The sequence below is a fragment of the Protopterus annectens genome, chromosome 6.part0 (assembly GCF_019279795.1).
Source record: "Protopterus annectens isolate FY-2018-M chromosome 6.part0, PAN1.0, whole genome shotgun sequence".
In the NCBI taxonomy this organism is placed as follows: domain Eukaryota; kingdom Metazoa; phylum Chordata; order Ceratodontiformes; family Protopteridae; genus Protopterus; species Protopterus annectens.
Genome location: NC_056737.1, coordinates 448,412,959 through 448,440,915, shown reverse-complemented (window position 1 = coordinate 448,440,915; position 27,957 = coordinate 448,412,959). Strand labels below are relative to the sequence as shown.

The 27,957-nt window shown below is 45.1% G+C and overlaps 1 protein-coding gene across 1 annotated transcript in view; it reads right to left on the bottom strand.

The window, feature by feature from the left end:
• KMT5B (lysine methyltransferase 5B) overlaps positions 1–27,957 on the bottom strand; it is a 1,528,897-nt gene that overhangs the window by 481,475 nt on the left and 1,019,465 nt on the right. Inside the window, exon 10 of the mRNA XM_044073539.1 lies at positions 7,175–7,311. Coding sequence (XP_043929474.1) covers positions 7,175–7,311 — 137 coding nt within the window. The remainder of the gene's footprint in view (positions 1–7,174; positions 7,312–27,957) is intronic.

Sequence of the window (27,957 nt, the reverse complement as noted above, 5' to 3'; positions counted from 1 at the left end):
AAGAGGGGCGTCTAGTAATTTAGCTTCGACATGATCAGGCAAGGCTTGTTCCTTGAGCCAGGCATGCCTACGTATGACTGAGCCTGTAACAGCAGCTCTACATGAGGCTTCTACAGCATCAAAACCACATTGTAAGGTATGTTTACCCACTTGTTCTGCACTACGCATCAAATCCTGCAACTCCATGTCTGGTTGTTCAGGTTGTGACATTTTACTTTTCAATTGAGATAACAGAAACTGTTGGTATTTTAGCATATGAAACTGACAGTTTAAGGCCCTCATGGATAAGGTAGCCAAGGTACATACCTTTTTCCCCACCTTTCTAAGGATCTGGAATCTCTCTCGGAAGGCAATGGGTTTTTGGTAATGGAGGCCTTAACTCCCTTGGGCCCCTGTGAGATGGTTTCTAGGTCAGCAGCATGGCTTTTGTATAGAAATTGGTGTGAGTCAGGAACCCTGTAGTACCTGTCAGGCTTAACTGGAGCTGGAGGAAGAGAATCCGGGTTAAGGCAGGCCTCCGAGTAAACATCATCTAGGATGTCCAGGACAGGAGGTATAGCCAGAGGCCTGTGCTGGGGTAACAAAAGAAATTCCCTGAGCCTTTTCTTGGAATCTGAATAATCCTGGCCTTCCCAGTGGAAGTGTTCCCTTAAGGTATGCAGAGTTTCACCAAATGAGTAATCCTCGGGGGGGATACAGAAGGAATAGATTCCTCTGCATCAGAGTCTTCAAAAGGGGAGTAAGACTGTTCCTGATAATCAGAGTGCTCTGAAATAATGGAGCCCTGATTAGAGGAGGGGGAATCTTCCTCCACTCTGGGACTTTTGTCCGGAGGTGGCTGAGAACCTCTGATTAGAGTAATTAAATCCTCAGCCATTTTAAGCATGTGTTTCTTAGGCATAGGGCCTGGAGATGGGCCCTGTGTAGCTGGTCTCCTAGGGTGCATGGTAGCTTTAGACTTGGTGAAAGCCTTGATGGAGAAAGAAGAGGAAGGTCTGAAGACACCTTGAGTGGAGGTGGACCTGTCCACATTCTGTGTTTCAACGCCAAGGGTGGCTTGGGTATCTGTAGTCAGGGTGTGGGCCGAGGAGCCTGCGACCTCGGGTACAGGAGACACTGCCAAAGATGTGTCGTCGGTAATCAGGGGCTGCATAGGCGCCTTGCTGAGAACCGGACCACGTGGTGTCGGCTTAGGCGTGGTGTCGGTAGAGGCCGCGGACCTCGAGTGTCGGTCCTTGTCTTTGCGTTTTTTAGACAAAACCGGAGTTGGAGTATCCGACGACATAGTATAGTTAAATGCTTTCCCAAAATAATGCTTGTCGAACTCCGCCCGACGCTTAATAGTGCGTTTGTTGAATGTAGCACAAAAGCGACAGACCGAGACGTCGTGGTCTGGGCCTAAACAAGGTATATAGAGGGAATGGAAATCTTTATGCGGTATTTGCTTCCCACAAGAAATACAATTATTAACTTTGTCTGACATCGGTCTGAGGCAAGAAAAAGTTTCCCTAATGGGGTACTTAGCTTTTAAGAAGACTTCGGTTCCAAATTTTTCATAATCTCAGGAGCTGGCCGACCGCACTTGCGAACTGCTTCTGCTTCGGGCACCGCGCGGCAAGAAAGACTGAAGAAAATGGCGTCGGCTGGTTCTTTTATATCTCTGTCACACTGACGTCAGGGAAGAGGCGACTACAACCGACGCCGGACCTAGACTTTGGAATTTGGCCGACCGAGGACCCGCCTGACGGCAGGAGAACCCATCTGCTATGACTGCAGCTGTATGCACAATGAACATCGGATGCAGTAGCTTATCCACAAGTGTCTGCTTTGAGATAGCCTTTCCCTCTGATCCTGCAGCATATGACACTAGTAATTGCTCAGTTTTTTTTAAAGCTTTTGTCCTGCTCAAGTAGAATCTTAGTTGTTTGGTTACGTCCAAGGAACGCAGAATTCTCTCCCCTTTGTTCTGCGGATTTGGATAAAAAGTTGGCAGATGAATAGTTTGGTTAGGAGCCACACTGGAAACCACCTTAGGCATAAAAGTAGGATTTGTCCTCAGAGACACCCTGTCTGGGTAAAATATGATAAAAGGCTCTAACAGCCATGAGGGCCTGTAGCTCTGAAACTCTTCTTGCTGAATTAATTGCTAATAGCAGAGCGGTCTTCCATGATAAGAACTTTATTTCAGCGGTAGCGGCTGGTTCAAATGGAGGCAGGGTGAGCTTTTCCAACACATAATTGAGGTCCCATGCAGGTAATGGTGATGATCTAGAAGGCCTTTGGTTTTTGGCTCCACTAAGATACTGCTTTAGTAAAGGATGAGAAAAGATAGGCGGCTCTGTATTGTAATGAGCCGAAATGGCAGAGGCATGGATTTTGATTGATGAGAAAGATAGGCCTTTGTCAAGCATCTCAGTTAAGTATTGTAATCTGAGGAATATATGGTTCTGCTGTATCTGTTCCTTGTGCTCGACTCCAAGCACAGAATCGCTTCCATTTGTCAGCATAAGATTTTCTAGTACTAGGCCTTCTGGCTTCCAAAATGACATCCATCACAGCTTTAGTGAGAAGTGTCGTTTGTATGACTACATGATTAGCAAGACTGCCAGGTTCAGAGTCTGTAGCTGGTTGTGCTAGATCTGACTGTTTTGCTGGGACAGCAGTTGTGGTCTTTGAGGCAAGGTCCAAGTTGGGTATTGAGACAAGTTCCTTAGGATTGGGTACCAGTATTGGTGGGGCCAGTCCGGGGCAATTAATATCATCTTTGGCTTCTCGTCTGACTTTTAGGAGGACCTTGGGTAGAACAGGCAGAGGAGGAAAGGCGTAAACTGACAGGATTTTCCAACTGAAGGATAGGTCGTCCACTTTCCATGCTTGGCTGTGATAAGTCCCTGTGCAGAATCTTTTCAAATGAAAATTTTGAGGAGAGGCAAATAGATTATGTCTGGGCTCCCCCATTTCTCTGTTATCATGCTGAATACTTGTTGATTTAGTTTCCACTCATGAGGATCCATCAGGTTTTCTGCTGAAATCATCTGCCAGACTGTTCTGTTTTCCTGGCAGGAATTGAGCTTTATTTGGTAGGTCAAAGCTGTGTCCCACAGTGCCATGGCTAATCTGCAAAGGGGGTATGTGTGTGTGCCCCCTTGCTTGTTTATATACCACATGACTGTGGTGTTGTCCATCAGTAGTTGTCCTGGAAGAAGTAAGTCCTTGAAGGCTATTAGGGCATTTTGAACAGCTAGCATCTCTTTCTGGTTGATATGTAGATGCATTTGATTTGGTGCCCATATACCCTGAATGCATCTTCCTGCCATGTGGGCCCCCCCAAGCATAATCTGATGCGTCCGTTAAGGTTTGGCTGGCAGGGGGTAGAGTGAAGGGCTATCCCATGTTTTGGTGACAGGCCTTTGTCCACCATAGAAACTCCTGTTGCAGGCAGGGGTGAGAGGAATCATTGTTTCCAGACTGTGTGAATGCTGACTCCATAAACTTTTTAGGTACCACTGAAGTTTCCTCATATGCAGTCTTGCATATCGAATTAGTAGGACGCAGAATGCCATGAAGCCCAGAGCCTGCAGAATTTGCCTTGCAGAAGACTGGGTTTTTGATGCCATCAGTTTGAAGCAAGTAGTCCGTTGCCTTTGTTTGTCCGGCGTGAGATAAGCCACCTGGGCAGTTGTATGCAAGCTTGTACCCAGGAATGTTATCTTTCGAAAGGGTACCAGTTGTGATTTCTTTTCGTTTATTGTGTACCCTAGGCATGCTAGAAGCCTTTTCACAAACACCAGGTGTCGTAGAAGAGTGTCCTTGTTCTCTGCTTGAATGAGACAGTCATCCAAGTAAGGATATATTTGAATACTTGTCTGCAAAATGCAATTACTGGTGCCAGTGTAAAGACCCTGGGCGCAGTAGATAAGCCAAAGGGCAGTGCAGAGAATTGGTAATGCATTAAGCCAGCCTTGAATCTAAGGTACCTTCTACACGACGGTCTTACTGGGACATGCAGGTATACCTCTTTTAAGTCTAAAGTCACCAGCCAAGCATTCTTGCCCAGCATGGGCAGAAGCTGTTGCAAAGTGAGAATTTTGGAATGTCCAGGTACGTGTTCAAAATCGATAAATCCAGTATTGGCCGCCAGGCCTTGTTTTTTTCTGGGTACCAAGAGCAGTCTTAAGTAAAAACCTTGTCCTTTTTCCTGTTCTGGTACTGCCTGAATGGCCACCATATCCATGAGGGACGTAACCTGTTTCTGTGCCACTGCCCATTGTTTTTTTGGCAGGTCTGGCCAACCATTTGTCATTGGCAGAGTGTGGAAAGGGAATCTGTATCCCTGTGATACTATGTTCAGTACCCACTTGTCCTGGGTTATTAACTGCCAATTTTGAGCAAAAAGTGCTAATTTTCCCCCTATGGGTGCTGCCAAAAGTTAAGTGCTTGGTGTAGGCAGAGGGAGGTCATTGGGATTGCTTTCTGTAGGCTTGCGCTTTTATCTCCTCCAGATTTGGAGGTGGATGCGCCCCCATTGCTTTGACCTGTATGAATCTTGAGCCTGGTAACTGGAACCCTTAGGGCGTCTGGATTTGCCCCTTTGAGCTCTGTTTGACACAGGAAAGGACCAATTTTTTTGTAGACCAGTGTCTACTGAATCTAGGTGGCTGCACGTGTAAGAAATCTTTAACAGTTTGCATAGACTTAGCTTTGTCTTCTATTTTCTTTAAAACCTCTTCTGCCTTAATACCAAACAGAGAATCATGCTGTAAAGGTTCATCTAGTAATTTAGCTTTAACATGATCAGGCAAATTTTGTTCCTTTAACTAGGCATGCCTCCTAATCACAGATCCAGTAATTGCAGCCTTGCAAGAGGCCTCTAAAGAATCAAAACCACATTGCAAGGTATGCTTTCCAACTTGTTCAGCTGCATGCAATAATTCCTGCAATTCCTTATTTTCTGCACATTCTGAAATCAACATCATTTTCTGTTTCAGAATCCCATAACATGTTGTTGGTACTTTAGCATATGAAATTGACAGTTTAAGGCCCTAACTGCCAAGGTTGCAGATGTATAAACGTTTTTTCCACATCTGTCCAGCGCCCTTGAATCTCTGTTGGAGGGGGTAGGGTTTTTTGCTGTTGAGGCCTTAACTCCCTTTGGACCCTGTGAAATAGTTTCAGGATCAGCAGTGGGGTTTCAAAATAAAAATTGATGAGAGTCAGGGACCCTGTAATACCTGTCAAGCTTACTGGGAGCCGGAGGTAGAGAGTCAGGGGTCAGGCTTGACTCTGAAAAAACATCATCCACAATGTCTAACACAGAGGGAATGGCTAAAGGCTTGTGCTGAGGGAGAAGGAGGAAATCCCTGAGCCCCTTTTTTGATTCTGACAAGTCTTGACTCTCCCAGTGAAAATGCTCCCTCAAAGTATGTAAGGTTTCTCCAAATTAATAATCCTCAGGGGGAGATGCAGATGGAATAGACTCCTCAGCATCAGAATCCTCATAGGGAGGTAAAGATAATTCCTGATCAGAAGAGGAATCAGAAGAAATAGAAACCTGATCTGAAGATTCATAGTCAGTGTCTTGCCTAGGCCTCTTATCTGGAGGGGGATGGGTACCCCTGATCAAGGTAATAAGGTCTTCAGCCATTTTGATCATCTGTTTTTTAGGCATAGAGGCCTGTGCATGTGGCTCAGGTGTCGGTTTTTTAGTTTTAGAAGGTGTCTTTGCCTTTGGTTTTGCAGCTTTCGTCAGTTTGATATAAAAATGTTGAGGTCTGAATACACCCTCAGAAGCCGGTGCCTGCAAAGCGGCTCCGGACACATCCGAGGGAGATGCATCCGTCGGTCCAATACCTTGAGTATCTTGCAGCATGCCAGACTCCACATGGGTGTCGGTAGAGGCCTGCGACTCGAAGGTAGCGGGTATCAGGGGCTGCAGAAGCGCCTGAGTACCGGCGAACAAGCGACTGGCTTAGGACAAGCTTAGTCGTCAGTTTTGGATCCCGACTGCCTTTCTCTGTCCTTTTTTTGGGTTTATGTGCTATCAGACGACATCTCTGGGTATTTAAATCTGTTTCCAAAATACTTAGATGCAAAAATATGCCGACGCTTAATAGTGTGTTGGTTAAATCTAGCACAAAACTGACAGCCAGGCACTTTGTGATCAGGGCCTAGGTAAGGAATACAGTATAAATGGAAATCCTTATGAGGTATTTGCTTCCCACAAGTAATACAATTATTAACTTTTTCTGACATCGGTAAAAATCAAGAAAAAAGTTTCCCCAACGGGGTCCTTAGCTTTAGTGAAGACTTCGGTTCTGAAACTCAAACGCGAATAGTTCAGTAGTTGGCCAACCGGCACTTGCGAAATGCTTCTGCTTCGGGCACCGCGGGGCAAGAAAGACTAAAGAAAATGGCGTCGGCTGCATGTTTTATACCCCTGATGACCTGACGTCATGGAAGAGGAGACAGCAACCGACGCAGGACCCAAGACTTTGGAATTCAGGCCGAATGAGGGCAACCTGCCAGCAGATTACCCAAATGCAATGACTGCAACAGTGAAAAACGAAGATCAAATCTGTTATCAGGAATCATATGTACATAAATGCTTTAATAAAACAAGTATGGCAAAATCATTACAGTGCCCATACTTTATGACTATGGTGAATGGATACATAAAGGTTTCCTTATCTACGGAAAAAGTTCAAACAGATAGTCAGAAGGGACAAAAGCATTTCAAGAGTTTACTATTCCAGAAGCCCAAATATTTTTCATCCTTCATACTACTGCATACTTTGTCAGATTAATTCCATATGCACTCCCAATTTACCTATGCATTTAATAAAAATACTAAAATGGCTTTCCAGCACTACTTTTCTACTTTTTAAATAATGTCTGGAAAAACAAATGAAAGAGGAAAAGATATATGTAACTATGTGCACAGTATAACAAAATCTCATTACAAGCAAAACTTAGTGGGGTCTTTTCAACATTAAGAAGACAGTTAAATATTAAGAAACAAATGTTAAGAAGGGAATTTACGCCGAGTAAAAATTTAAATTCAATCCCACAGAAAACAAGATTTTGTAGTCTACTCCAACTGGTATCACACCACTAAATATACATACTAATGAATCTAATTAGTGTTTTCATACATAAAAGCCAAAATCAGAGCAACCTTTCACAAGTATAGCACTCGCAGTACTCATTATTTTCTCCAAAGAAACCATCACCGTAGTAACAAGATATTTCTTCTCCAGGTTCGATATCTCTCAGAACTTTCACACACGCTGTGTCACGACCAGTTGATACAAACTGGGGGAAAAAAGATGATATAGTTAATATTTTTTTCTTTAAATTAACATTTTTTTTGTTAGTCTCACTGTACATGTTCTTCACATCTGTGTGTATGAATTGTGTATACATACAACTGATTATACATTACAGCTATGTCACCAACTTGTATATACAAAAAAATACGCACTTGTTCAGTGTCTGTTATTATGCATTTTTCTTATGTTTCCATAACTCTATTCCTTTTCAGATGCATTCCCTTTACATACATTACAATCAACGTATTATACAACATCCTTTGTTTTCTTTGTATTGGTAGCATTACTTAAACTGTACCCCTGGACTGAGACTGAAATTGATCCACCGAGGTCATTGGTCTACCACAGTAAACAAATTCAAATAAACACAATGGGGCTACTAAACATTGTGGTCAAATACTCGAATATGGATTACAGTTTCCTAAAGAAAAAGTATTACAGAAAACAGAGTACCCATAATAAATGTACTAAATTATGGGGGGGGGGTGTCAACATATTGATGTAGTTTTACTTTCTTTAACAACCATGACTGAATGCAACTTCAGAATGTGCAAGTCCAGAAGTTCACATCAGTAAACAAAAGTCATGTATGTACCATAATGACAGAGATCTAAAAAGTATGGCTCATCTTCAGTAACCATTTAAGACCAAATGCCACAGGCACTTGGGACTTCATAGCACTTAAAGCTCTCAGATTTTTTTTTTACTCTCTACACCAATCCTAAAATGTACCTAGGATCATGGGAAGTTACTAGGTTATTGGCCCCGAGGCCCCTATAAGCCTAGCCAAGAGTTTAGCCCATGTTAAGACAAGTCAGCACCCAAAGCCCCTGTCCAGCAGGGACACAGGTGGAATCTCAGGGGTGTATTTTCTGTTTCCCATCCAGTTATCCAGGTTGCGCTTAAAAAGGGATAATGAGGTACTCTGCTTGACATGGAGAGGGAGTCTACTCCACAGATGGGGGAGTCTCTGGGACACAAATTTGTCCTGCCAACAAGCCCTATTGATGTCAGAGACCAGGTTGAGGTTGTGCATGCGGGTTACTCGAGTGGAGCTGGACTTGCAGATATGCAGCAGTCCCATCAAGGAGGGGTCTGAGACTGCTTTGTATGCCAGACAGAGAGCACGTCTGAAGAGTCTGTATAAAACTGAGTACAGGGACAGGGTTTTTAGCCTATCTGTGTAGGGTAGATGTTTGAGGCCTTGGATTCTCTTGGTGAGGAAGCTCTGTGATCTCTACAGCTGCTGCATATGCTTTGCAAAGTACATGTCAAAGGGGGCATTGTACTCAATAACTGGCCTTATAAGGGAAGATTACAGGGATGTTATGATCTCCTTGGCCCTGGCTGAGATGCCCTTACTTATGAGGTGGGCCATGTAGAAAGCCTTCTGTACAAAGGAAGCAACATGGTGGTGAAAAGTCAGTCTGCTATCAGCCTAGGTGTCCAAATCCCTCATGACTGACTGCATGCTTAGGATGGTGTTATTGATGTGATATGTGGGGACGTCACGCTCCCCAAACGTGATGATGATGCATCTTTTGGCATTCAGCTTGAGGCCATGTTTCTGGTACCAGTCATTTGAGTGAGACCCTCTTGGAGGACCTCCATATCACTTGGGGAATTGAGGACTGGGATCAACTTGCAGTCATCTGCAAACTTGGTCAGCCATAGCCCACTGGTTTTGGCCTGCACCTCATAGAAGTACATCCCGAACAACAGAGACCCTAAGACTGATCCCTGGGGTACGGCGCTCGTTACAGGTCTACTGCTTGAGGTGGTTTCCCCTATTTTGATTAGGTGGGTTCTATCAGTGAGCCGGTTTGCAACCCATCTGGTAACATATGGACTGATGCCTAGCTGACAGAGTTTACCTATTATGCCCGACTGGGGAATTGTGTAGAAGTCTTTGGCCAGGTCAAGGTAGGCGGTGTGCACAGTCTTCCCATCATCCATGGCTTTGGTGATGGTCAGCAAGAAGTCTATCAGATTTAACAGACACAACCTCCCCTTGACAAAGCTAAACTGTGTGGGGTCGAGTGTTTGAAGGTTGCCAGTTTCCTTGTTAATGAGATCCATGATAATCTGTTCCATGGCATTGCAAATTGGGCTAGTCAGACTGATGGGTCTATAATTTCCTGGATCGGTGGACGTTCCACCTTTGTGTAAAGGGATGACAGTGGCTGTCCTCCACTCAGCTGGGACAAAGCCGGTACTCAGGATTTGGTTGAATAGGGTGCCTAAGTACATGTAGGATGCAGCCTGGTATATTACTGGGTCCCAAGGAGGCTGTATTTTATGCCTTTGAGAGGGCAGTGATGACCTGTTCCCTACAGATAAGGGGAGGGGGCAGGTACTGGAGATTGTCCTGATTTACTGATGGGGGGGGGGTAGGAGGGGTGAATTTTTCGCTGGATCTGTCAGCCAGTGTTGGCTACATCTACAGCATTTGTGTATGTGGTGCCCTTGATCATCAGTTCTGAACAGATCTGGGTGCTTCCTTTGAGATTGCAGACATATGTGAAGGCGGCTTTAAGACCGTCTCTAGTGGATGTGGCCAGTTTGGACTTGAAGCTGGCTTCAGAGGATTTCACTAGTGCTCTTATTTGCTTGTTCAGGGTAAGGAGAGATTGCTTCCAATTGAGCACCTGCTCCTTGTCCTGGACAGCAATTTTTTCCTTTTGTTATATAGTTTATTTATTGCAGATGTCCACCAAGCAGGTTTACTCTTCCTTGCAGAGGATGATTTTGTCCTGTCGGGTAATCCTGATTCCATGCATCTACATAAGTGCTCATACAGTACTTTGGTGTAGATTTGGCCAATGATGCCAGTTCATACAGAGGGGGTGGAGGCTGCGTAGCTGTTTATACCATCCCTCAGGAGGTTGTAATCAGCTTTGGAGAAGATTTGTTTGACTCTAGCTAGAGGGGGGTCAGGGGGAGATGCTCGCTTCAAAAGTGACCACTTTATGGTCATATCTTACCAGGGAGGATGACACTGTAGGGGTGCTGCAGTGGTTATTCATGTTGGTTAATACCAAGTCCGAGATATAATCACTTCTTGTGGGCTATCTGCTAGCTGTTCCAAGACATCTGCATTGATAAAATTGAGGAAATTCAGGCATTTGTGTTCTGCCATGAGTAGTTTTTCAGTCTATGGTTGGGTAGTTAAAGTCACTCAGGATCAGGGTACAGGACTGAATCTTGACAGATCTGAAGAGGTCCAGATAGGTGGAGTGGGCACCTTGAGTCAAACTTGGGGGCCTGTAGCTAGCTATGATTTGAATAGGGGTCTTTGTCAATGGTTAACTGCACCTAGAATGTCTCCTGTGTGTCATACTGTTTGACCAGCCTGGAGGTGTGTGTCTTTAATATACATTGAAACTCCACCTCCTTTGGCTTCGCTACCCACAGTTTGGGGTCTGAATGTATGACAGGATAAGTACCAGCCCTTCTTTGAGGAGTGGGATAGGCAGGAGAGATTGTTGAGGAGGACTGAAAAAGACCTGTGGGACAGAGTCTTCAGCCACGTAGCTCCCCAGAGAGGCCCTAGAAGAGAACATTCCTGAGAATGGTAGAACCAAGCTACAGACCTCAACTGAATATCCAATTTGTAATGTGCTATAAATGTACGAGTAACATAGCCCAAAGCAGCAGTTGCACAAATGCCATCAATGGAGGCTCTGGAGGAAAAAAAAAGCGGTGGAAGTTGCAAGTGCACTGGTAGAATGACTTAAAGTTTGCAGACAAAGACATTCCCTTCAAATTATGCAGAAAAACAAATACAATCAGACCACCATTTAGATAGGGTAGTTTTCAAAACTGGTATGTTTAGCCTGGCTTTTGAAAAGGAAATTAACTGCTCTGTTTTTCTACAAACTTCGGTCCTTTCATTATAGAACCTCAGCTGTCTATGAACATCCAAACACAGCAAAAAATATTCACCGTTAGTAGTAAAGCTCAGAACTATATATAGGCAAGTGAATAATCTGATTCAGGCTAGATTCAGAAACCAGATTTGGAAAAAATATGTGATTAGTCCTAAGGGTAGCCCCGTCCTTGTAAAAAATCAAATACAGAGGAACCAAAGACTGAGCCTGCAACTCTGAAACTCAGCGGGCTGCTGCATCCACCACCACAAAGATAGTTATGCATGACAACAACTTCAAAGAAATAGAAACAGAATGCTCAAAAGGATGGAAGGCTATGGGATCCAAAACTGGAGGGCGTAATAAAAACATACCCTTCAAAAAAACCCTTGGAAATGTTAAGTGAGAGCACTGGCATGTTACCTTTGCCAATGCGGAAATTGGAGATAGCGGCCACCTGCACCTTGATGGTAGAACAGCTCAACCATGGATGAAATGACTCAGTGAGAAAATCAATGATAGCCTTGAAAGGAGCTGAAAAGGGATTTAGATCCCTAAAGGAAGCCCAAATCACAAAGCACTTCCAATTACTAACAGCAAACTTCTGTGTAGAAGGCTTCTGGGAAGAAGAACAAATACTGATAGCTATCAAAGAGCTTGGCATCCCTGACCTTCATGGGAGTTGGAGAAACCATGTAGTTATAGCTTGAGAGTGTGAAGGTCAGGCAATGAAATTCCCATTGTATGGGACATCAACCCTGGAACACGGCTGAGCACCCAGGGTGTATGCTGAAAAGGAGGCCACAGGATGGGGAACCAGACCTGTCAGGGGCAGAACTGTGCAATGAGAATTACAGTCGCTCTGCAAAAGGCTGCTGCTGAAGGAATTTCATTATAAGGGGAGTGGCAGGATATGTATAAAGGAGACCTGGGGACCAAGCATACAGAAGATTGTTCCTAGGGGACTTGCCCCTCAGGAGGAACTAGGGTGTAAAAACTGCTGCACTTCATGTTGGATTGCTTGGCAGGCAGTTCATAGCATGGAGTGCCCCAGCGTCCAAAAATACGAGCTGCAACTGTTGGATTCAGGAATGAATCATGATGGAGAAGGATGGTCTGCTCACACTGTCCGCCAAGATGTTGGATTTTCTTAGGATGTGCTTTGCTATCAGAAACTGCTGAGAGGAGATTACCCATTGCCACACCCTCTTGTCTCCAGACAAAGAGGATACAAACAAGTTACCCTTGCTTCTTCAGGCACCAGATTACTGACGTCATTTGAAAGGACCAAAATCACACCCTTGGGGAGAAGATCCTGAAAGGCTTGTAACTCAAGGTGGACCACCCATCTCCAAGACACTGATGTGAAAACAGGCCTTGATAGAAGACAACATTCATTGAGCCATCTCACCTTCTAAATACTACCCCCCCACACACTCCAGAATGGAAGCATCCTTGTTAACTGTGGCTTTTGCTAGGGTAGAAATAAGGGCCTCCCGGGAGGCACAAAAGGTGACACTAACCACCAGTGCACTGCAGCCTGACAACTGTTTGTAATGGACACCAGGAAATCAAAGGGATGAGTTGCATATAACATTTAGTTGCTAGTGTCCACTGCAAAACCCACATGTGGCATCTCATCAGAATTTCTTACAAATCAATCCAGATTAGACATTACTAGGACTCCTCTCCTTTCTTCTCTGTTTTATGCCTCTCCCATCCTTACTGCACTTAGAAAAACAGAACTTTCCAAACTTGACTCCTGTTGTAATAAAATAACCAAATTCACCACAGACTCCCCTCACAGGTCACACCACTGCTCCTCCCTACAATTAAACTGGTTGGAACTCCCCCATTACCTAACCTATACTCAACTCATTTTTATCTACCACTTAGTAAACCAGCCTGACAGAATCCCAGCATTACAACACTTACTCAAGCCCTATAAAACCACTCGCCACCTCCGATCTACACACAAAAGTTTCCAAAAGGAACAACAGGGCTGGGGATTCCCTCTATTCTCACTATATCTCTAAAATCTGGAACTCTATTCCCCACATATATTAAATGTCACTGACATAACTCAATTCAAGAAATAATTAAAGGACTACTTATATAGCCACTGGATCTGCTTCTGTATCAACCCAGGGTAATAGTTTCCCTGTTTTACTTTCTCCACTATCTTTAACCCCCTACTTTATCGGATATATCTTTTTCTAACCCCCTCCTCTTTCTTATGCACTTTAATTAACCATGACTAATAACCTTTACTTTCTCTCAATTTACACACTATGAAATAACTCTTTAACAATCTGATGTTATTTTTTGTATAAATGTATATTATTTTCTTATCCTATAGATTCGATGTCACATTTAATGATATTAATGAATATTTATACTTACTTCAAAATATTACTGTATTTGCTCCTTTTATGTTACTGCCTATTTAAGTACTGTTTTTATGGAGCTTTTCTCCCTGGGCTTCCACAGAAAATGGGCTCACACCCAGGCTGACTAACTCAGTTAACAAATATAAAATAAATAAGTACCAGACAAACTGATGCTGCCATATGACCCAAGAGCCTCAAGACTAGAGAGTCCAGGGGTTTGTGAATTGGACCAAAAGAGAAGCTTTTGCTCAAAGAGAATTTAGTCTGTGATGTGAAAGTTTTACTGTCTGAGACACCCTATTCAAATAGCAGACCATGAACTCCAAAACCTGAACTAGATGTAGGTTGTACTTTTCATAATTCACTGTGATGCCCAAGGACAGGCATAAACAGAGTAAGGAGTCCTGAGCCTAATCAATGATGCCCTCGTGGAAATGTCAAATAGCCAATTGTCCAGGTATGCAAACACCTGAAATCCCTGTAGCCTTAAGCAAGGCTGCCACAACTACCACACACTTGGTGAACACCTGAGGAGCTGTGGTGAGCCCAAATGGCAGTGCTTGGAATTGATAATGATTGGTCCCCAGCTGAAAGTGATGAAATCTCCTGGAGTGCCTTGCAATTTTTGTTATGATGGGTAGATATCCTTGAGATCGACTGAGCACATCCAGTCATCCTTCCCCAAAAGGGGTACAATGGATTATAGGTTCAAAGGCTGGTACTAGGCTATCAGCCCTAGGGCCTATACAAGCCTAGCCATAACAATTCCCTGGCTATTTCTTCCTACACTATTTACTTCCCTGGACCCCTGTCTAGCAGAGCGACTGACGTGATCCCCGGATTGCACCGTGACCTTCTGGTACTTGGTCTGTTTGATGTAATGTTTAGTCTGCTTAGATCCAAAATTGGTCTGAGGTCCTTATTCTTCTTTGGCACCAAAAATAATTTTGAACAGACCCCCAGATCCTTGATGGTCTGGTGCAACCTCTTGGGTGATTCTGCTCCTCAGCAGTTTCTGAATCTTGACTACTGCCTCTTCTCCGAGGGTGTAGCTCTTCTAGGAGATATTTAATTGGGCCTTCTGATACAAAGAAAAAAAATGCTCCCATATAACCCTCTGGATGTGACTTCTCGGCACTTGCACGTCCAAGGTGATGTCCTCCCAAGTTTCTCAAGAGTCAAGTGACTCCTGACTGCCTCCAGAGAAGGGCAGCCAAGCAATTTGTCAAGTACACAGAAAAAGCCTCCGGGTGAAAGCCCAGAGGAAGCTTTGGTGCTCCAAAACACCACTGCCATATGGGCAATGTACGTTCTGGTTACCCACTCAGCCTCCAAAAAATAGTAACTCCTTCGGAGAAGGTACTTCAGTAGTCCAAGAATGCCAAAAGAGGCACTGTCAAGGGGAGACTTGGGGGAAATGCTGTCCTCCCTTAAGATCAGTATCCGCTGTAAGGAATTTCTCAGTAGAATTTAAGTGCTTCCTTTTGCGTGGTCTGTTCCCCATCACTAGTCTGGATGGGAGAATCCGGAGTAGAAGTGGAAGAGACAGGGGGTGGAGGCCCAGAGGTGTGAGTTGTCCTGGAGCCACTTAATGTGCTGTAGGTCTACACACAGATTGGGGAGAATTTCCAGCTGATACTGACCACTCTCTCTCTTTCACCCGGAGAAAGTCCTCTCTCCACAGCATCAAAAGCTGAAGCAGATGCTTGCCACCCGAAGCCACTACTGCTCTGGTTTGTGGACCCCACAGAAATACCAGTCTCCAAGACCAACCCAACCAGCCAAGATGCTGAGACCAGAGCTGAACTGTCGAGTGCTGAAGCCCTGAGACGTATTGATGAGTCCTGACAACTGGAAAGTCGGAACAGACCCTGAACGCAGGCAACAAACTCTTGGCTCCAGAGTATGCTCAGCTCCAGTGATGCTGGAGTTCAGAATGCCAAGGAAGCGGTCAGTACCTGAAAAGTACAGTTTTGTACCTACCATAAATGTAGATGTCCGATAGGTATGCATCTGCAGTCCTTACATATGGGTTGTCCTGCCTCAGGCAGCCCTTCGGTCGGCCGGATTCCAAAGTCTGGGTCCGGCGTCGGCTGATGTCGCCCCTTTCCCGACGTCAGAGCGCCTGGGATATAAAAGCGTCAGCAGAAGCCATCTTCCTCAGTTTTTCTTGCCCCAGATGCCAGTTGCCCTCTAAGTAAGGCTAAATTTGGAGAGATGAAAAAATTCCAAACATGCACATCAATAAAAACAAATACACCATAAAAGATAACCCCAGATAGCTAAAAAGAGGGATATGTACCCATAGTATACCACAGAGGGGTAGGAGGGAGGGAAAACCTGACTGCAGATGCATATCTATCGGACATCTACATTTATGGTAGGTACAAAACTGTACTATGTCCTTCAAGGATGCATCTGCAGTCCTTACATATGGGTAGAATACCATAGCCAAACTGGGGGAGGTAGGACCTAAGAAAAGGATGGTGTAGCTAACATGCCCTGCAGGACTGCACTAGCAAAGCCTGCTCTGGATCTGGAATATAAGGGCAAATTGTAATGCTTGGAAAATGTATGCACAGAGCTCCATGTAGCAGCTTCTAAAATGTCCTTTGTAGCCACCCCTCTTAAGAAGGCTGTGGAGGTGGCTGTTGCTCTGGTGGAATGAGGCCTTATGTTACCCGGCACAGTTTTTCCATGAAAGGAGTAACAGAACCGAATGCAATTTCCTATTCATTTTGAAATTGTCCATTTGGAAATTGCTTTTCCTTGTACACCAGCAGCATATGCTACAAAGAGTTGGTCAGTTTTTCTGTAAGTCTTAGTTCTGTCCAAGTAGTAGCGCAACTGCCTGTGGATGTCCAAAGTATGCAGAAGTTTCTCTCCTTTATTTTGTGGATTTGGAAAGAAGGTCGGCAGGTGAATTGCTTGGTTCAGTGAAACCCTGGATACCACCTTTGGCATGAAAGTAGGATTGGTTCTCAAAGAGACTCTGTCCTGATGAAAAATGAGGAATGGCTGTAATGCCATGAGGGCCTGTAATTCAGATACTCTTCTTGCTGAGGTTATGGCCAGAAGGAAGGCAGCCTTCCAAGATAGGAATTGTAGTTCTGAAGATGCTGCTGGTTCAAAGGGAGGAAGAGTTAATTTTTCCAACATGAAGTTAAGGTCCCATGTAGGCACTGGTGGTTTCCTTGGAGGGTTGATGTTTTTTTATCCCTCTCAGAAACTGCCTTAGTAGAGGATGAGAGAATACAGGTGGATCAGTGTTGTACTCTGCTGAAATTGCTGAAGCATGAATCTTTATGGAGGAATAAGAAAGGCCATTATGGAGCATTTCAGCCAAGTATTCCAAAATATGTGGAATGCTGATGACTGTCGGATCTTGACCCTTTGTGGTGTTCCAGGTACGAAATCTTTTCCATTTTGCTGAATATGCTTTTCTTGTGGAAGGCCGCCGGGCTTCCATGATGATATCCTGTACCCTCTTGGATAGTTTATCCTGGTGAGGAGTCAAGGTATTTTCCAGGCTGTCAGCTGTAAGGTTTTGAGGCTGGAGTGCAGAGTCTTGTAATTGTGTTGTGTCAGCAGCAGTGGCCATTGTGGTAGAGGCCAAGGTTTCGTGCGTGACATGCTCCTTAACAGTGGGTACCAGTGTTGTCTTGGCCAGTCCGGAGCTATCAGAATTACTTTTGGTTGCTCTGTCCTGATCTTCAGTAAGACCTTGGTCATTAATGGCAGCGGTGGGAATGCATATACTGTTAGAGTGTTCCAGCTGAAGGAGAGGGCGTCCACTTTCCATGCTTGAGGATGGTATGTCCTTGTGCAGAATTTCCTCAGTTGATGGTTGTGGTGGGAGGCAAATAGATCTATGTCCGGCCTTCCCCATGATTGTGTTATCTGTAGAAAGATATCTGGGTGCAACATCCATTCATGTGGATCCATGATGTTTCTGCTCAGGCTGTCCGCCAGTACATTGTCTTTTCCTGGTACGAACTGGGAATGTAGCTCTATATTGAGTTTTAGGCAAAGTTCCCACAGATTCATTGCCAGCCTGCAAAGAGGGTAAGAATGGGTACCTCCTTGCTTGTTTATGTACCACATAACTGTGGTATTGTCTGTCTTTATTAACAGGTGGCCTTGGTGCAGGAAGTGCTTGAAGGCCTCGATGGAATGTATCACTGCCAGCATTTCCTTTTGGTTGATGTGCAGATGCAATTCTTTTTGTGTCCATTGTCCTTGAATGCATTTGCCCTCCATGTGTGCTCCCCATCCATGGTCTGAGGCGTCCGTTGTAACGGTTTGGCTGGTATGTGGCTTGCTGAAAGGCAGGCCCTTGTTTGACTGGCTTGCTTTTGCCCACCACAGGAATTCCTTTTGAAGGCATGGAATGAGGGGGATCAAAGTTTCTAGGCTGTGACTGTGCTGAGACCATAGACTCCTTAGGTACCATTGAAGTTTCCTCATATGCAGCCTTGCTAGTGGAATCAGAAGAATGCAAGATGCCATGAAACCCAGGGCCTGCAGGATTTTCCTTGCAGTACGCTGGGTTTGTGTTGTCAGATTTCTGAAGTAATCTGGTAATTGTGCCTGTTTTTCTTCTGTGAGAAAAGCCATTTGGGTGTTTGTATCCAGTTTTGCACCCAGGAAAATTATTCGTTGGGATGGAACAAGTCTTGATTTCTGAATGTTGACTGTGCATCCCAAGGCCTGTAGTAGTCGGATGGTATAGTTTAAGTGTTTTACCAGTGTTAGCTGGCTGTCCGCTTGTATGAGGCAGTCGTCCAGGTATGGGTATATTTGAATCCCCTGAAGTCTGCAATGTGCAATTACTGATGCCAGGCATTTCGTGAATACTCTGGGCACAGTAGATAAGCCAAAGGGCAATGCTGAGAATTGATAATGCTCTGAACCTGAAAGAAATCTAAGGTGTCTTCTGCAACTTTGTCTGATAGGGACATGCAGGTATGCCTCCTTGAGGTCTAGAGTTACCAGCCAGGACCCCTTGCCCAGCATGGGAAGGAGTTGCTATAAGGTCAGCATTTTGAATTTTGGCACGATGAGGTAAGTATTCAGTGCGGACAAGTCCAGAATAGACCTCCATTGCTTTTCTTTTCTTGGAACAAGGAACAGTCTGGAATAAAATCATTGGCCTTGTTCTGCGAGAGGAACCCTTTCTATTGCTTTCATTTGCAGTAGTTTGGAAATTTGCTTGAAAGCCTCTGCCCTTTGGTTTGGTGGCAGGTTTGGCATGCCTTGTCTTTTTGGTAATGTATGAAAATGGAATCTGTATCCTTTGTCTATTATTTGCAGTATCCATTTGTCCTTTGTAATAATGTGCCAATTTTTTGAGAATAAAGATAGCTTTCCGCCCAAAGGTGCTTCCAATTGAGCCCTGGTTGGCGGGGTCAAAGTCAAGCCATTGAGATGATCCTTGTGTAGTAGTTGTAGGCCCTGCAGTACCTCTCTGGTTAGGATGCTGCCGTTGACGTCCTCTGTAGGAGCCTCGAGCTTGCCCTCTACCTCTGGCACGCCTGTTCCTGCCTCTGAGATCTGGCTGTGTCCGGAAAGGACCAATTCTTAGAAGGCCAATTTCTGCTGAATCTTGGTGGTTGGACCTGGAGAAAATCTTTGACTGTTTGTACTGATTTAGCCTTTTCCTCAAATTTCTTTAAGACCTCTTGAGCCGTATAGCCAAATAATTTTTGCTTTTTCAGTGGAGCATCTAGAAGCTTTGCTTTAACATGATCTGGCAGAGTTTGTTCCTTCAGCCAAGCATGTCTACGTATGACTGCACCTGTCATTGCTGACCTACATGAAGCTTCCAATGCATCATAACCACACTGCAAGAAATGGTTGCTAACCTGCTGGGAATTATGTACCAGATCCTTAAGTGCCTTGCGATCTAGGGGTTCAGGCGAAGATATTTTTTTTATGCAATTCATCTAACAAATACTCTTGGTACTGTATCATATGGAATTGACAATTTAATGCTCTCATAGAAAGAGTGGAAGAAGTATACACTTTTTTACCCCATCTCTCTAAAGCCCTGGACTCCCTTTCAGAAGGAAGTGGGTTTTTAGTAATGGTGGTTGCAACCCATTTAGGGCCCTGGGAAATAGTTTCTGGGTCAGCAGAGTGGCCCTTGTAAAGGAAATGATGAGAGTCTGGGACCCTGTAGTACCTGTCGGGCTTGACAGGAGCCGGAGGAAGGGAGTCAGGGGAAATGCTTGACTCAGAGTACACATCATCAATGACATTTAAAACAGGAGGGATAGCCAAAGGTCTATGCTGAGGTAAATGCAAAAAAGTCCTTAACCTCTTCCTGGAATCAGAGAATTCCTGGCCCTGTCATTTGAAATGCTCTCTCATGGAGTGAAGGGTCTCCCCAAAGGACAGCTCTTCAGGAGGGGAGGCCGAGTGAATAGATTCCTCTGCATCAGAATCCTCGTAGGCCGTAAAGGCCTCCTCCTGGTAGTCTGATAGGGCAGAGTCATCTGAGGCCTCATCAGAAGACTGGGGATCTGAGTGCTCAACCCTGGGCCTTTTGTCTAGAGGAGGTTGAGAGCCCCTGTCCGGATGTGGCTGAGATCCCCTAATTAAGGAGATAAGGTCCTCAGCTAAACTTAAAATCTGTGAACCGGTAGTGGATCCCTGAGGAATAGCCTTGGGAGGGACAGATTTTGGCTGTTTAGCAGCTTTAGCACGTGTAAATGCCTTAATGGACATGGATACAGGAGGCCTGGCTGCCCCACGTGCTGGAGTAGTTTTATCTAGAGAAATGGTGCCGGATGCTTCCGGAGCACCGGTTTCAGAGGGGAATTCTATGACCGACTCAGAGGTGGCCTCCGGGACCGAGGCTGTCGATTGTGCGGTTTTGTCAGTCGGAAGCACCAAAGATTCGGTTTCAGCAGAGACCGAGACACTCGCGGTAGGCCTAGGCGTGGTTTCGGCCGAAACCACGGTCCGCGTGTGTCGGTCCTTGTCCTTCCGTTTTTTGGGTAAATGAGGAGTCGGAAGCTCCAACGGCATATTGTAACAGTAACTATCCCCAAAAAATTCCTCTGCAAACTCCGCCCGGCGCCTAAGAGTGCATCTATTGAAGGAAGCACAGGCAGCGCAGGCCGAGACGTCGTGGTGTGGGCCTAAGCAGGGGAGGCAGTAAGAGTGGAAATCCTTATGAGGTATTTGTTTCCCACAATTTAAACAATTATTAACTTTAACCGTTTGATCTGACATCGGCTGAGGCAAGAAAGAGTCCCCAATGGGGTACTTAGCTTTCCGAAGTCTTCGGTTAGCTGAATTTACAGGAGCTGGCCGACCGGCACTTGCGAACTGCTTCTGCTTCGGGCACCGCACGGCAAGAAAGACTGAGGAAGATGACGTCGGCTGACGCTTTTATATCCCAGGCGCTCTGACATCGGGAAAGGGGCGACATCAGCCGATGCCGGACCCAGACTTTGGAATCCGGCCGACCGAAGGGCTGCCTGAGGCAGGACAACCCATATGTAAGGACTGCAGATGCATCCTTGAAGGACATCAGCCAAGACTGTTGGAGCCAACTCAGTTGGTGGCGAAAGTGCCAGGCCTGTAAACCCCATTCCCAGATGGAGGAAAAGGACTGAGACAAAGCCTCAGGCACCAGGGAGAAGCCCTAGCTGTATCTGGGCTTGCAAAAAGAAAGTACAGTTGTGTACACTTACAATAAATGCAGATGTTCGAGTGTATTCACTGTTGCAGTCATTACATTTGGGTTATCCTGCTGGCAGGTTGCCCTCAGTCGGCCTGAATTCCAAAGACTTGGGTCCTGCGTCGATTGCTGTCGCCTCTTCCCTGATGTCAGGTCGTCGGGGGTATAAAAGATGCAGCCGACGCCATTTTATTCAGTTTTTCTTGCCCCAGATGTCAGGTGCCCCCAAAAGGGTAGGCGAAAATTATGTAAATAAAACATACATGCACCAAAATAAGCTTTGCCTTCATCTATAAGCAAATAGACCACCTAGGTTGTTTAGATTAGAGAAGTAAAGATAAGTTCCAGCAAAAATAAGGGGGATGGCGGGTGGGTAACCTGGACTGCAACAGTGAATACACTCGAACATCTACATTTATGGTAAGTGTACACAACTGTACTATGTTCTTCGCGTTTCACTGCTGCAGTCATTACATTTGGGTAGAGTCCCAAAGCTATGGTTGGGGGACTGGAGCTAAACAGCATTCAGAGCGACTATGAGGCCCTGCAGAACTTCAGTGGCAAAGCCTGCCCTGGCTTTTGAGTAAAGAGGCAGATTGTAATGTTTTGTAAAGGTATGCACTGAACTCCAAGTAGCAGCCTCTAAAATGTCTTTGGTTGGTACTCCCCTGAGAAAAGCTGCAGAAGTGGCTGCAGCTCTGGTTGAATGCGGCCTAATGCCCTTAGGCACTGGTTTGCCATGCTGTGAGTAGCAGAAACGAATGCAGTTACCTATCCACTTTGAAAGAGTCTGCTTTGAGATGGCCTTTCCTTGTGATCCTGCAGCATATGCCACTAGTAGTTGCTCTGTCTTTCTGAAAGCTTTGGTTCTGTCCAAGTAGAAGCGTAGCTGTCTGTGTATGTCCAAGGAATGCAGAATTCTCTCCCCCTTATTCTGTGGGTTTCGATAAAAAGTAGGCAGATGAATAGTTTGGTTAAGGGCCACACTCAGAGAAACCCTGCCTGGATTAAAAATGATAAAAGGTTCCACAGCCATGAGTGCCTGTAGCTCTGAGACTCGTCTTGCAGAGGTTATTGCTAGGAGCAGAGCTGTTTTCCAAGATAAAAACTTTACATCAGCTGTAGCAGCTGGCTCAAAAGGAGGCAGGGTGAGTTTTTCCAAAACATAATTGAGGTCCCATGCTGGTACTGGTGATCTCCTTGGAGGCCTCAAGTTTTTCGCTCCTCTGAGGTACTGCCTTAACAAAGGATGAGAAAAGATTGGTGGCTCTGTATTGTAATGAGCCGAAATGGCAGAGGCATGAATTTTAATTGATGAAAAGGATAGGCCTTTGTCCAGCATCTCAGTTAAGTATTGCAAAACCTGAGGAATATTTGGTACAGCTGTGTCAATTCCTTGTGCCTGGTTCCAAAAGCACAGAATCTCTTCCATTGTCCAGCGTAAGATTTTCTGGTACTAGGCCTTCTGGCCTCCAAAGCGACATCCATTACAGCTTTAGTGAGAGGTGTGTTTTGTACCACTACATTATCCGCCATGCTGCCAGATTTAAGGTCTTTAGTTGGCTGTGCAGGATCTGATTGTTTTGTTGGGATAGTAGATGAGGTATTTGAGGCAAGGTCCAAGCCGGGCATTGAGACAAGTTCCTTAGAAATGGATACCAGTGCTGGTGGGGCCAGTCTGGGGCAATCAGCATCATCTTTGGCTTCTCTTGTCTGACCTTTAGGAGTACCTTGGGGAGGAGAGGCAGTGGAGGAAAGGCACATATTGCCAAGCCTTTCCAGATAAAAGATAGGGCGTCCACTTTCCATGCTTGTCTGTGATAAGTCCTTGTGCAGAATCTTTTTAGTTGGTAGTTGTGAGGAGAGGCAAATAGATCTATATCTGGGCATTTCCCATTTCCTTGTTATCATGCTGAAGACTTGTGCATCCAATTTCCACTCGTGGGGATCCATGAGGTTTCTGCTTAGTTCATCTGCCAAAGTATTTATCTTTCCTGGCAGGAATTCTGCCTTCAGATGTACTTGGTAAGTCAATGCCTTATCCCACAAAGTCATGGCTAGTCTGCAAAGGGGGTAAGAATGAGTGCCTCCCTGCTTGTTTATATACGACATGACTGTGGTGTTGTCTGTCTATCAGTAGTTGTCCCGGATGAAGTAGGTCCTTGAAGGCTGTTAGGGCATTCTGAACAGCTAGCATCTCTTTTTGATTGATATGTAGATGCATTTGGTTTGCGGACCATGTGCTTTGAATACATCTTCCTGCCATGTGGGCCCCCCAGGCATAATCTGATGCATCAGTTGTTAATGTCTGCCTGGCTGGGGGTAAAGTGAATGGCTGTCCCTTGTTCTGGTGACAAGCCTTCGCCCACCAATGAAACTCCTGTTGCAGGCAGGGAATGAGGGTAATTATTGTTTCCAGCCTGTGGCAATGTTGAGTCCAAACACTTTTTAGGTACCATTAAAGTTTCCTCATATGCAGTCTCGCATATGGAATTAGTAGAATGCAGGATGCCATGAAGCCCAAAGCCTGCAGAATTTTTCTTGCAGATAAAGCACAGCTGTGTACCTACCATAAATGTAGATGTTCGAGTGTATTCACTGTTGCAGTCATTACTCTTGGGTTATCCTGCTGGCAGACTACCCTCAGTTGGCCAGAACTCCAAAGTCTAGGTCCTGCGTCGGTTGCTGTCGCCTCTTCCCTGACGTCAGTGCGCCAGGGGTATAAAAGATGCAGCAGACACCATTTTCTTCAGTTTTTCTTGCCCCAGATGTCAGATGCCCCCAAACTGGTAGGCTGAAAAATATGCCAATAAAACTGCATGCACAAAAATAACATTTCCTTTATCTACAAGCAAATACACCAAATAGGTTGTATAAGATAGAAAAGTGCAGATAAGTCCCAGCAAAGAAAAGGGGGATGGTGGGTGGGTAACACGGACTGCAACAGTGAATACACTCGAACATCTACATTTATGGTAGGTACACAACTGTACTATGTTCATCGTGTTTCACTGTTGCAGTCATTACTCTTGGGCTGAATCCCAAACCGGAGGATGGGTGACTGGGCTAAACAGGATTAGGAGAGGCTATGAGGCCCTGCAGAACTGCAGTGGCAAAGCCTGCTCTGGACTTAGAGTAAAGAGGTAAGTGGTAGTGCTTTGTGAAGGTGTGCACTGAACTCCAAGTTGCAGCCTCTAAGATTATCTTTGGTTGGTACTCCTCTGAGGAAGGCTGCTGCTCTGGTGGAATGAGGCCTAATGCCCTTAAGCACTAATTTGCCATGTTGAAAATAGCAGAAACGGATGCAATGGCCTATCCATTTAGAAATAGTCTGTTTTGAGATAGCCTTTCCTTGTGATCCTGCAGCATATGACACAAAGTTGCTCAGTCTTTCTGAAAGCTTTTGTTCTGTCCAAATAGAAGCGTAACTGCCTGTGTATGTCCAAAGAATGCAGAATTTTCTCACCCTTGTTCTGTGGATTTGGATAAAAGGTAGGCAAGTGAATGGTTTGGTTAAGGCCACACTGGACACCACCTTAGGCATAAATGTAGGGTTTGTCCTCAGAGTAATCCTGTCTGGATGAAAAATGATGAAAGGTTCCACAGCCATGAGTGCTTGTAACAACGAGACTCGCCTTGCAGAGGTTATAGCTAGGAGCAGAGCTATTTTCCAGGATAAGAATTTTATATCTGCTGTTGATGCTGGCTCGAAAGGAGGCAGTGTAAGTTTTTCCAAAACATAATTGAGGTCCCAGGCCGGAATTTGTGCTCTCCTTGGAGGCCTAATGTTTTTGGTCCCTCTGAGGTACTGCCTTATTAAAGGATGAGAAAAGATAGGTGGTTCCATATTGTAATGGGCTGAAATGGCAGAGGCATGAATCTTAATTGATCAGAAAGAAAGGCCTTTGTTCAGCATCTCAGGTATTGTAAAATCTGAGGGATATTTGGTACACACGTGTCAATGCCTTGTTCCTGGTTCCAAGCACAGAATCTCTTCCATTTTTCTGCATAAGATTTTCTGGTACTGGGCCTCCTGGCCTCCAAGATAACATCCATAACAGCTTTTGAAAGAGGAGTGTTCTGAATGGCTACATTATCCGCCATGCTGCTAGATTTAAGGTCCTGAGTTGGCTGTGCAGGATCAGATTGTTTTGCTGGGTCAGCAAGTAAGATGTTTGAGGCAATATCCATGCTGGACATTGAGAAGAGCTCTTTAGGATTGGGTACCAGTACCATTTTTGGCTTCTCTTGTCTGACCTTTAGGAGTACCCTGGGAAGGAGAGGCAGTGGGGGAAAAGCATATACCGTTAGATTTTTCCAGCTGAAGGATAGGGCGTCCACTTTCCATGCTTGCTTGTGATAAATCCTTGTGCAAAGTCTCTGCAATTGACAGCTGTAAGGGGAGGCAAATAGATGTCTGGGCATCCCCATTTCCTTATTATCATGCTGAAGACTTGTGGATCCAGTTTCCATTCATGGGGATCCATGAGGTTTCTGCTTAGTTCGTCTGCCAGAGTATTTGTTTTTCCTGGCAGAAATTGTGCTTGCAGGTGAACTTGAAAAGCAAATGCTGTGGCCCATAAGGTCATTGCTTGTCTGCAGAGGGGGTAGGAATGTGTACCTCCCTGCTTGCTTATGTACCACATGACCGTAGTGTTGTCTGTCTATCAGTAACTGTCCTGGATGAAGCAGATCCTTGAAAGCTGTCAGGGCATTTTGAACAGCTAACATCTCTTTTTGATTAATGTGAAGATGCATCTGGTTTGCAGGCCATGTGCCCTGAATGCATTTTCCTGCCATATGGGCCCCCCAGGCATAATTTGATGCATCCGTTGTCAGTGTCTGTCTGGCTGTGGGTAAACTGAATGGCAGACCCTTGTTGTGGTGACAGGCTTCTGCCCACCATTGAAACTCCTGTTGCAGGCAGGGAATGAACGCAATTACTGTCTCCAGGCTGTGGCAATGCTGAGTCTAAACACTTTTTAGATACCAATGTAGTTTCCTCATATGCAGTCTGGCATATGGAATTAGTAGAATGCAGGATGCCATGAAACCCAAGGCCTGCAGGATTTTCCTTGCAGATAAGCGGGTTTTTGTTGCCAATTTCTTGAAGTAAGTAGTCAGCTGCTTTTGTTTGGCATGAGATAAGCCATCTGGGAAGTTGTATTTAAGCTTGCACCCAGGAATATTATCTCTTGAGAGCGGACTAGTTTTGATTTCTTTTTGTTTACTGTGTACCCTAGGCCAATTAGTAATATTTTTACAAACGCCAGATGCTTTAGAAGAATGTCTTTGTTCTCTGCTTGAATTAAGCAGTCGTCCAAGTAGGGATATATTTGGACTCCTTTTTGTCTGCAAAATGCAATTACCGGTGCCAGGCATTTTCTGAAGAACCTGGGCGCAGTAGATAACCAAAGGGCAGTGCAGAGAATTGGTAATGCATTGAGCCAGCTATGAATCTGAGGTATCTTCTGCAAGATTGTCTGATTGGGACATGCAGGTATCTACAATGTCTAGAACAGGTGGAATAGCAAGGGGTCTGTGCTGAGGAAGTAGCAGAAAGTCTCCGAGCCTTTTCTTAGATTCAGAATAATCTTGGCTCTCCCAGTGGAAATGCTCCCTCATGGTATGCAGGGTTTCCCCAAAAGAATAATCCTCAGGAGGAGAGGCTGAAGGAATGGATTCTTCAGCATCAGAATCCTCATAGGGACGCATGGAGTAATCCAGTTCAGAAGAGGAATCAGAGGAAATAGAAACCTGATCAGAAGAATCATACTCTCTCTCTTGTCTAGGCCTCTTATCAGGAGGGGGATGGGAGCCCCTGATCAAAGTAATTAGGTCTTCGGCCATTTTGAGCATCTGTTTTTTAGGCATGGAAGTCCGAGTAGGAGAATGCTGTACTTGTTTCTTTGTCTTTAGAGCTGCTTTAGTCTTTGAAGCTGAAGATGGCTTAATATATAGTTGTGTAGGTCTGAAGACACCCTCAGAAGCCGAAGCCTGCTCAGCGGCTCCGGACCCATCTGAGGGAATGAATTCAGTGTCTCCAATACCTTGAGTACCCAAAGGCCCAGTCGGCACACGTGGGAGTCGGAAGCAGCCTGTGGCTCTGAGGTAGCAGGCGTCAGGGACTGCGAAAGCGCCTCACTGAGAACCGGCGACTTGCTTAGCAGAGGCTTCGTCGTCAGTTTTGGACCTCGGATGCCTATCGTTTTTTTTGTCCTTGCGTTTTATTAAACTCCGGTTGTCGGCTGGTCCGGCGGCATTATATAATTAAATCTTCGGCCAAAGTAATGAAATGCAAAATCGAACCAACGCTTGATAGTGCCGACACTAGCAATGTTGTGATCAGGGCCTAGGCAAGGAATACAATAAGAGTGAAAATCCTTATGAGGTATTTGCTTCCCACAAGAAATACAATTGTTAACTTTTTCTGACATCGGTCTGGAGCAAGAAAAAATTTCCCCAACTGGGTACTTAGCTTTAATGAAGACTTCGGTTCTGAAATTCGGATTTGAAAATCTCAGGAGTCGGCCGACCGGCACTTGCGAACTGCTTTTGCTTCGGGCACTGCGTGGCAAGAAAGACTGAAGAAAATGGCGTCAGCTGCATCTTTTATACCCCTGGCGCACTGACGTCAGGGAAGAGGCGACAGCAACCGATGCCGGACTTAGACTTTGGAA